General features: G+C 63.1%; 1 protein-coding gene across 1 annotated transcript; it reads left to right on the top strand.

Annotated features, from left to right (window-relative positions):
• Positions 1–897: 897 nt before the first annotated feature.
• OGFR (opioid growth factor receptor) lies at positions 898–9,076 on the top strand. The gene is made up of 7 exons (XM_027623577.2): positions 898–1,102; positions 3,756–3,824; positions 4,401–4,479; positions 5,327–5,405; positions 6,372–6,438; positions 6,978–7,126; positions 7,757–9,076. The coding sequence occupies exons 1-7, from the start codon at positions 923–925 to the stop codon at positions 8,724–8,726; spliced, it is 1,593 nt and encodes a 530-aa protein (XP_027479378.1). The 5' UTR covers positions 898–922; the 3' UTR covers positions 8,727–9,076.
• The last annotated feature ends 1,495 nt before the right edge of the window (positions 9,077–10,571 follow it).

The following is a 10,571-nucleotide window of genomic DNA, read 5'->3' on the forward strand; positions in this document are numbered from 1 at the left end:
AAAGGAGCCTCTGGTGACACCACAGCCCCAGCCTACACCTAGGAGGGAATATCCTGGGGGTACCTTCGGGGGAGGACAACTTTCAGGGAGTATCCTCCTGGGCGTCATCCTTATGGAGGGACATCCTCCAGGAACTTCCTCCAGGAGAGACATTCCTCTGGGGGGGGACTTCCTCTAGGAGGACAGCCCCTGGGAAAAGGGACACTCTGGAGGAGGGGTCCTTCTAGGCATCCTCCCGGGAGAGAATCTTCCAGGGGAGGCTTCCTCTGGGGGAATATTGTCCTGGGGGGCATTCTGGGGAGTGATTCTCTGGGATGAGCGTCCTGCAGGGACATCCGCTGCAGGGGGACCCTCTAGACTGGGTACACTCCAGAGCGCATCCTGGGGAGGGCATCTTCCAGGGAGGGCCTTTCTCAGAGAGGAGGACTTTGGGGGAAATTCTCTACGGGGGCGTCCAGGGGTGGATACTGCAGGGGGCGGGGGACATTCTGGGAGGGATTCTCCTGGGGGAAGACATTCTCTATGGACAACCTCAGGTAGACATCCTTCAGGGGGGCCATTCTCCCAGGGGGAAGGGATATTGTGGGGGAATCCTGGGGGGAAATCCCGGGTGGGGCATCCTCCCGGGAGAAAGCGCCGCGGGGAGGGGGCACCCAGGGAGGAATCTCAGCGGGGAAGGGGGCGGGCGTCCTCCGGAGGGACGTTCGCGCGGAAGGGTTGTTCTCGGAGCGGGAACATCCTCCGGGCAGGCGGCGGCGGCCCGCCCCCCGGCCCGCCCCCCCGGCCCCGGCCCGCCCCCCGGCCCGCCCCCCCGGCCCCGGCCCGCCCCCCGGCCCGCCCCCCCGGCCCCGGCCCGCCCCCGCGCTTCCTCCCTCGCTCACTTTCGCTTCCGCCGGAGCGCGGGTCTCGCCGCCGCCCGAGCATGGACGACCCGGACGGCGACTCGACCTGGGAGGAGGACGAGGAGGAGGACGGTGAGGGCCCGAGCGCCGGGGGCGGCGAGGATGGCGAGGCCGGCGCCCCGGGGGACGCGGACGCGGACGCGGAGGACGAGGACGCGGATGAGGAGGACGCGCGGGCGGCGCGGCCCGAAGCGCTCCAGGTGCAGCCCCGACGCGCGCTGGGGTCCTCGCGCCCCCGGGCAGGCCTGCCCGGCCGCCGCGAGGTGGGGGTGAGGCCCCGCTCCGGGGAGGCCGTCCCCCGCTGGAGACCCGGCCTGGGGCCTGGCCCTCCCTCCAGGTGTTGCGTTCTCCCCCGCCCACAGACTCCCCGTGCCCCCCTCAAGGCCCCCGGACACCCTGAGATCGGCCCGGACCTGCGCCTCCCAGCTCTGGCCCAGCCAGGGGACCTTGCAGGGAGATCCAGGGCCCCCCTCGGATCTGTGTCCCCAGAACCGAATTGTGTGCTGACACTTCCTCAAGGGGATGCCCTGGACACATTCTGGACTCCCCTCTCTGTCACCTCCCACCTCCAGGCTCTTGGTTCGGTCCTCTGGGTAGATCCCAGGCCTCTGTGCTGGGCCCTCCACTGCTTCTGCGGGCCCTCTGTCTCTTGGTGCTCCCTGCTTCTGCCCCACCTGCTCCCTACCAGCCCGCCCCACCCCCACCTTTGCTCTCGGGGTGCAGCACCCACCCACTCGGGGCCTCCTGCCTTCCTGATGGTGGCCTTGGAGGCCTACATTTATGTGACTTGCCTGAGCCAGGCCTGCACCTGGAGCGCGCTGGGTTACTGGTGGTTACCACCAGCTCCTTGCAGTTATGTTGCTGGTTATTTGTCATTACGAGCTGTCACTTTTGTTACTACTGATTACTTGTGACCAGTAGTTACTTTTGTCACCACTGGTTACTTGTCGTTACCATGGTTACTTTTGTTGCCACTGGTGACTCCTTACTATCAGTTACTTTTGTTGCCACTGATTTTCTCCAATTACCACCAGTTACTTTTGTTGCTAGTGCTACTCTTCCCTACCCGGAGCTAGAACTCCCTGGGCAGCAAGCGCATCCTTCCCCATGCAAGGACGGCCGTCCCAGCCGCGGTCTCGGGTGTTACAGGGGACATGACGTGATAGCTGTCGCTTGTGGAGGATGGTGGATTCGCATCATGTCTGAGTTCCAGCCTGCAGGGTCTCCGGTTGGACACATGAGAGTTCTGGTTTTTGGGGTTTATCTCTGTGTTGGGGAGTGGTCAGTGAGAGGAACCCCGAGGGGCTCCTGGACCTGCCAGGAAGGCCAGAAGCCTGAGCACATCTGTGGTGTTTTGGGCAGGGCTGCGGTTCTTGAGGAAGCAGGCTGGGCCGTGGTCAGGGTCACGGGGCTAGAGTCAGAGGGCAGGAATCCGGCTCTTTTCCTGTGGCAGATGCCCACTTGGATGGAGTAAAGGGACACTGTCCTTGCCATAGCTTCACGGGCGCCACTCCTAAAGCAGTGCTCTGGCACCTCGGCCACGCCATGAGATGCCCACAGTCCTCTGCCGTCTACAGCTTCTGTCCCTCCGCAAGTCCTAACCCTCTCCCCACTCCCCTTCCCCTGAGCCCCCCCCCCCCATAGCACTCCCCAGCTGCCCCACACTGAGCCCCGGCATGGCTGTTTGGTGCTTTGCCCTGGGTTGAGTCGTCTGTGCACCTGTGGGGCTGGCCCTCTTGCACTGACCTGGGGCGGAGCCTGGCTGGCCCCAGGGAAGAGGAGAAAAGGAAACTGGTGGTGGGTGGGGCCAGCTTCTGCTGAGTTTTGGTTTCTCTGTAGGCCCTTGGCTGGTAGGCAAAAACATCACCAGCTTGCCCGGGGCTATAAATCGGGCAGAGAGGCACCACCCCAATCCTTGCTGGAGCTCAGAACTATTTGGAGCATGTGGGGGAGTGGGGATGGGGTCAGAGCCAAGGGACATGGTCGTAGTCCTGGCCTCCTGACTCCCCTTCCAGTGCTCTTTTGCTTTTTCCAGGATCCTGGGACCCAGACATTTCCCTGGCTTGAGCTGTCCACTCTTGTCATGCCCAGCAGCGTTATCTGCCTCCCCAGCTTCTGTGGGACCTCAAGCCAGGCTCAGCCTAGCTCATGCCTCCCACCCTATAACAGGATGGGTCAGGCTGCGTTTCCCTAGCATCCTGGTTGCCAGTTAACTTCCATCCTTCCCAGGACCCCGGGGTGCTTGGCCTGCAGAGATAGGGGCTGCAGGTGTTGAGGGGGCAGCGAGGAGCTTCTGCATCTTGCTGAGAAGGCTCCCCCATTGGCCAGGAGGCCAGGAGACACACGGTCTGGTCCAGGAACACTGGGGTTAGGGAGAGACAGGACTGGCTCCCTGGGTCGTTCATCTCTTTGTCAGACAGGAGTTTGGGACCCCTCCCGGGACTGTAGGCTCTAAGGCCGCTGCCTTTGGGGACACAAGCCTGGTGACAGGCTTAGAGCACAGGGCAAAGAGGCAGCAGTGGGGTGGGTCCCCGGGGGGGTGGGGAGTCCTACAGCTGGTGTCCAAGTGAAGGTAACCAGCGAATACGGGAGTAGGAAGTGAAGTTAGAGCTGGAGGGGAGGGTGCTTCACCCTAAGAGTATGCTGGCCAGCCTGGGCGTCCTGAGAGCTGGGGCGGGCAGCAGGGGCCGAGCAGGGGGCAGGCGTCGCTCCCATCCCTCCTGTCCGCTCTGGTTTTGCTGATAGCTGACCCAGGCCCTTGCTGCCCTTACTGTGATGGGGGCTCACTAGGGGTGGGTCCTGCTCACTGCTGGGTCTCCCGTGGGGGTCTCACCCCCTCTCCTCTCTTCCCAGGCCGGGATGCTGGGGTCCCGAAACTGGCGAGCCATGCGGGACACGCGCAGGTACCGGCACCACTACCCGGTAGGTAGCTGCCGCTGGCGCCCTCCCACCTCGGCGGCACACCCGGGTCGGAGTCCTCCACCCGGGGAAGGCCGTCAGCCCCTCCTCTCAGACCAGGTCCCATGTCCCGCCTGGGACGGCTGCTCCTTGCCCTCCTCACAGGGTGACAGGCACAGCGGGGTGAGCCTCAGTGCCCTGGCCTTTAAAACACGGGACCAGCACTAGCTAGTAGGCACAGCCACACGAGGTCCCGCACACTGGGGCCCGTGCTGGGGGCATTCCTGTCGCCCTCATCCCTGCCCTCTGCACCCTGAGTTTCAGGCAACCCCTGGTCTGCCTCGGGGGGGACAGATGACGGGGACCTGGCCCACGCTGGCGAGGAGGGGAAGGTGGTGGTCGGAGGGAGCTGCTGTCCTCACCTGCAGGGTGAGGGGCCCATGCCGGGTACGTGGGGTCCTCGCCAGCCCTCAGCATGTCAGAGGTTTGTGGGCCCCAGAGCAGACGCCCCCTCCCCCAGGAACGTTCTAGTGTGAGGGGCCCTTGAAGGCAGCCTATTTCTGGAGATGTTCTGACGGGTACCTTTCTCTGGCTCTTCAGGATTTGATAGAACGAGATGGTAACGGTGACATGCCAAACCTGAGTTTCTACAGAAATGAGATCCGTTTCCTGCCCAATGGTGCGCGCTTGCTGGACTGCCTGTGGTTCTGTCCCGGGGCGGTCGGGGGGAGGCCATGCTGTCTGTCTCCCCTCCACCTGGCTGCTCCTATTCGCTGGGACCCGGCCGAGGCGCGGAGGTTTTCGGCTAGCCCCACGGCGCCCCCTGGAGGCCGCGGAGGGGACGCCCGGGCCCCAACGCACAGCTTGTTTTCTGTGAAGGACCAGGCAGTGAATATGGGGGCTTCGTACACTCCTCAGCTCAGCCGCCGTAGTGGGAAAGCCGCATACGTAAGCTAACAAGGAAGAATCATTATTACGTTTTCAAATGGTTGGAAAAAACTTATGGTGGAATGATATTCTGTGCTGTGAAAATTACATGAAATTCAAGCATCAGTGCCCATAAGGGAGATTCTGCTGGGACCCACCCGTTGGTGCAGCACCCACTGCACACTCACTGTCTCACTGTCTGGCCCTTTGCAGAAACAGCAGCTGCCCTACCGGAGGCCAGGCTATGGGGTGGGGTTCTGCTGGAGGCTCTGTTTGGGGTCAGGTTCCAGCCAAGAGGCTGTGGTTTGGAGGGGACAGTGAGGCCACCTTTCTGCAAAGAGCCCCCATGTCCGTCTCCCAAGGGGCCTCTTGGGCCCTCCCGCACAGCAAGCCCAGTGTGGTCTTCTCAACCGGGTCTGCCCTCAGTCAGCAGTGGAGGTCCCGTGTCCAGACTGCGAAGAAATCAAGGGCTCTGCTTGGGGGTCATGATCACATGAGACCTATACAAGCTTCCGAGCCCCCAAGGTCCTCAAGAAAGGGGGGGGGAGGGGGCCGGCTTCCAGCAGCTCCTCACTGACTTGTCCCCGTGGGGCCCCCAGGCTGTTTCATTGAAGACATTCTTCAGAACTGGAGGGAGGACTATGACCTCCTGGAAGAGAATCACTCCTACATCCAGTGGTGAGTGGGTGGGGGCAGAGGGGCGGGGCTTACGGAGCAGGTGCCCTCCCCCTTTCCGGATGCTGGCTTTGCGCTCTGGCCTGCGCTCTGCGCCAGGTGGGGCCGTTCAGGCACCGCTGCTGTCCTGCAGTCTGTGGGTTTGGCAGCGGTACAGAGAGACTCTGAGGTTGGGCGCTGAACGCAGACCTGGAGGACAGGAACAGCAGGCTGGCTTCCCCGGGTGGGTCCCCAGTGCCAAGAGGCCGTGTGGCCCTGCAGAGCCCTGGTACGCTCAGAGTGTCAGGGTTCTAACAGTAGCCTGAGGTGATCCTTGCCAGTATGGCTGCCTTGGGGACCCTTGACACTGCCCCCCAAATAACGGAATGCATTTGAAGATGACATCTTGGGGGCCTCTCCTGGGCACAGAGCATCACGGGGAACAGCTCTGCAGCATTAATGACAAGACAAAAAGAACATAAGAATAAAAAGGAGGGGGCGCCTGGGTGGCTCAGTCAGTTGAGCGTCCCACTTCTGGTTTTGGCTCAGGTCATGATCCCAGGGTCATGAGATCAAGCCCCACTTTGGGCTCTGTGCTCAGCAGGGAGTCTGCTTGAGCATTCTCTCTCTCTTCCTCTGCCCCTTCCTCTGCACGCTCCCGCTCTCTTCTCTCTCTAAAAATAAATAAATCTTAAAAAAAAAAAAAAACGCATAAAGAGGAGAGCCTGGAATGCCCTGCTGAGCGTGCATGCTGAGCCTCCCGTGGCCTCGTGCGCCCCTCCCCTGTGCCCTGGTCCAGAACAGTCTCACTGCGACTTCCCTGCCCTCAGCCCCTGGCTTTGACTCGTGAGAGCCCACAACACAGGTTCATCCAGCCAGGTCCTCCTAGAGTTGAGCTTTGAACCCTGAGAGGCTGGTGAGCACGTGCCCCATGGCGGGTAGCCCACACGTTTGCCGCTGATGGGACCCGTGCCCTGTCCTCTCTCACAGGCTCTTCCCGCTGCGCGAACCTGGAGTGAACTGGCACGCCAAGCCCCTCACGCTCCAGGAGGTTGAGGTGAGCTATACAGGCTGGGAAGCCTCTTCCCTCCAGACGGGTCCTTGCCTCTGCCCCCTGGTGCTCCCCACAGGCTTCTAGAGAAATCTGATTTTCTTCAGCAGTTTGCGTCAAGTCGGGGAGCCCAGGGCCAGGGCTGTGAGCAGAGTCATGGTGATGGGGGCTTCGTCACACCTGGTTTGGGCTGGAACAGGACACTTGGAGGGATGGGAGGGTCTGGGGAACCGAGGAGACTGTGTGTTTCCTGCCATATGCTCAGCCCGGGGAGCCCCCCCCTCCCCCCGCCCCGAGCTGTCTCCAGGGGCTGGCAGAATTCCTCTGGGGGCTAAAGCAGATGCCTCAGTCCCCAGTGAGACCTCGTAGCAGCTAGAAGAGAGTTACATTATGAATTCTTCTCTGGGTTCCTGCATTCTATCACTTCACCCCAAAAGTCTAAGTCCAGGCCTCTAGATAAACCGGGGCCTGAGGGAGGCGTCAGCCAGCCCGATGCACCCATGATGGCCCCTGAGCCTCCACTGGCCTCGTGGGGTGTGTTCCAGGCATTTAAAAGCTCCGAGGAGGTCAGGGAGCGGTTTGTCCAGGCCTATGAGCTCATGCTGGGGTTCTACGGGATCCAGCTGGAGGACCGAGATACCGGGCAGGTGCGCCGAGCACACAACTACCAGAAGCGCTTCCAGAATCTCAACTGGTAAGGACCCGCACCCCACCCCAGCTGAGGGGGATGGGGCTGTGCCAGGTTCCAGACAGGTGTGGGGGAGCACTTTGGAGAAGGGTTCCAGGGATCCTTGGGCAAGTGACTAAGGTTCTAAGCACCCTCCTCGTTTGCAGGGTGGAGGTGGTCCCAGCTGCTAGGGGTGTGAGAACTTAGGGAAATGCACGCCAGTCAGTTTCATCAGCTATGCTCCACCATCCACGTGGGTGTAGGTCAGGTTGCCCACAGCTCCAACGACCTTGCAGGCACAGGGCCTCTCACCCCTGCTGAGAAGCACTGGGTGGGGAGTTAGTGCATGGGGTGAATCTGCTGATGACACGAGCACCCCTGCACGTGGGTCACAGGCCCCTGGGCGAGGTCCCATGCTCTAGAGGGTCCCCCTCCGGCTCTCCTCCAGCGGTGCAGGGGCTGGGGTGTGGGGTTCCACGGGACTTTTAGAAGCACCCTTCTAAAAGATACATCACAGCCCCCACCTGCACCCTCCGGGCCCACAGGCCATTTTCTCTGGGGCCGGGGTGAGGGGGTGGGGCGGAGACCGCAGGGCTGCCAGTCGGGAGGAGGAGGAGGGCGTCCCGGCCACCGCCCCTCCACTCCCCCCGCCCCCAGGCACAGCCACAACAACCTCCGCATCACGCGCATTCTCAAGTCCCTGGGCGAGCTGGGCCTGGAACGCTACCAGGCGCCGCTGGCGCGCTTCTTCCTGGAGGAGACGCTGGTGCGCGGGGAGCTGCCGGCCGTGCGGCAGAGCGCGCTGGACTACTTCGTGTTCACCGTGCGCTGCCCGCGCCAGCGGCGGCGGCTGCTGCGCTTCGCCTGGGAGCACTTCCGGCCGCGGCGCAAGTTCGTCTGGGGGCCCCACGACAAGCTGCGCCGGCTGCGCCCGTCCCTGCCCCGCGACCCCGGGCCGGCCGACGGCGAGGGGAGCCCCGGGGACCCCCTCCGCCAGGCCGGCGCCTCGGGACAGACCTGCGGGCCGGGGCGGGCCGACAGCGGGGACGGCGTGGCCGCGGGTCCCTCGCCGCCGCCGCCGGGCGCTCTGGCGGGGGACCAGGAGGGGGAGGCAGGGGGCCGTGGAGAGGAGGGCCCGGAGCCCCCGAGCCCCAAGGAGAGCAAGAAGAGGAAGTTGGAGGCCAACCGGCGGGAGCAGGCCCCAGGGGAGCCGGGCGCCCAGAGCGCCTCGGACGTGGAGAAGATTGCTCTGAACCTGGAGGGCTGCGCCCTCAGCCACGGCAGCCTCGGCCGGGGATCCCAGGAATTGGGCATCCAGGCCCCGGGGGAGGCCAAGCAGCCCTGCCCCCAGCCCCCAGGGGCCAAGGTGGCCGAAGAGGTGAGGAAGAGAAGGAAGGTGGACCAGGGCCCCTGGGACGGTGCCTCGGTGGGCGGCGATGGTGGGGACGGTGGGACCGAAAAGCCAGCCCCTGCCCGGCACCCTGCCGCGCCAGAGTGCCCCGAGGCTAGAGAGGGTGAGAATGGGGTGGAGGAGGCAGAAGGCTGGGCAGGGCTGGAGCAGGCTGCCCCCGGGGGCTCAGCCGCCGCAGGACCACCGGTAGATAAGGAAGCTGAGGTAGGGCCTTAGGCTAAACCCAGAGAGCCTTAAGGGAAGCCGGTGCCCGCAGTCATCCCGGCCCGGCCACAGGCCTGGGGACCCCCGTTGCCGGCTGTTGTCTGCTCCATGCGGTACTGGCCCCTCCCTGAGGGCCCCTCCCTGATGGCCACTGTGGCCACGGCAGCTGCTGGAAGCCAGGAACCTTGGAATCCTTACCTCGAACCCCCGTCCGGCGGCCTCCTCTGTGCCGTGCCCCCGGCCCCGCCCCCCCCCCCCCGCCCGTCTTTGTAAATTGGCCCTTAAGGGTTGGGGGTGGGAGTGGGGTTCAATTTCTTAGTCTGGTGCCAAGGCCTTTTCTGAATAAACTCACTTGACTTTGAGCGTTTGGGCGTGGCCAGCGGCCCTGTGGGTGGCCAGGGTCTGGGAAGGGTGGAAGGGGGGCTAGTTTCCCACGTGGTACTGCTCCTTGGGCTTCCTCCCCTTGGGTGTGAAGTGGCCTAGCCCCCAGCTCTGGCCTCCTTGGCCAGTGTGAGCACCTGTGGAAACAGCCGTGTGTAGTCCCCTGGACACATGCGTCGGTGCCAGGCACCCTGACCACACGGCCTCCTGGAGCCTCTGGAGCTGGGCACTCCGTCCCGTGGCTGCCTTTTGTCACTGGTTTAGGAGTAAGTCTGGGACTCATGCACAGTCGCCTTGGGTGGGCTGAGTGGGAGGAGCAACGGTTTGGGAGGGCCCTGGGTCTAGACAAGGCCTTGGCCTACCCTGATCTGGGGTGCAGTGTTGTGCCCCAGGGCCAGCTCCCCAGCATGCTCCGTGGCTCTGTCTTCTCTGTCCCTAACCTGGCAGCCACAGCAACCCTCCACACCAGGACCCCCTTGACCCCTCCAACCTGGCATGGGCCAAGTGCACCTCCCTGTCCTCAAGGCACGGTTGGCTCTCAGCCAGGCTTTGTCCCCCTGGGCCAGGACCCCTGCTCCCTGACACACTGGAATTTCTACGTCAGCAACAACAGGGTGACGGCACTGCAGGGGGCCACATACTTGCCTTTGAACAAATGAATTGATGGAGGCCATGGCTCTTCTGGGGGGAGGAGGAGGAGCCCAGTTCACGCTGAGTTCTGAACTGTGATTTGGGCTCCATTCTCAGGAAAAGCATTGATGGTTAGCTCCTATCCTGGCGGGAGGGGTGGACAGACTGGACATTTTGGGGGAGGGCAAGCGCCTGAGTTAATGTTCCCCAGTGCTGGAGTTGGGGCAGGGTATGTGCTATGCTGCTGACTCACCTCCCCCACCGCCACCCCCCATCTGCTGGAAGGAAAGGACCCCAGGTGCCTGAACTCCAGTTTGCCTCCGTGATGGACTTTCTACCACAGAGGGTAAACTAAGGCACCAAGATGAGTGTGGGGCATCCAACGCTGACTCTTCAGCAGGGTCCCACTGAAGCTCTAGTGGTGAGAATCCTCAGTCTATACCATGATGGAGCACAGGTTTGATGGGGAAGCGTGAACCCTGCAGTGGGAGGGAAATACCTTTGGAGCAACCCTAGGGGAGGCTGCCTGTGCCCAGCAGTGGGGACCTAGGGACTGGCAGGCAGCTCTGGCCCACCTGACCTCCAAACTTCACAGAGAGTGTTGGCCCAAAACAGAGGGGTGATGCTTTGGTTCTGCCTGGAGGTACCAGGTGTGAGGTTGTCCTCCACTCTAGGCCCCTGTGGCTGAGCTTCGAGTCAGGGGCAGCTCTCCAGGGGCAGGGGCTGTGTGGAGCAAGGGATAGGTTTGGGGCGAAGGGTGGAGCCGGATTTCAGGCACCAGGTCACTCCCTTGACCCAGGTGAAGGCCAGCTGGGCTTCCTCTGAGTCTGATTTAGCATGGGGGGG

This window comes from Zalophus californianus, chromosome 8 (genome assembly GCF_009762305.2).
Source record: "Zalophus californianus isolate mZalCal1 chromosome 8, mZalCal1.pri.v2, whole genome shotgun sequence".
NCBI classification, from domain to species: Eukaryota; Metazoa; Chordata; class Mammalia; order Carnivora; family Otariidae; genus Zalophus; species Zalophus californianus.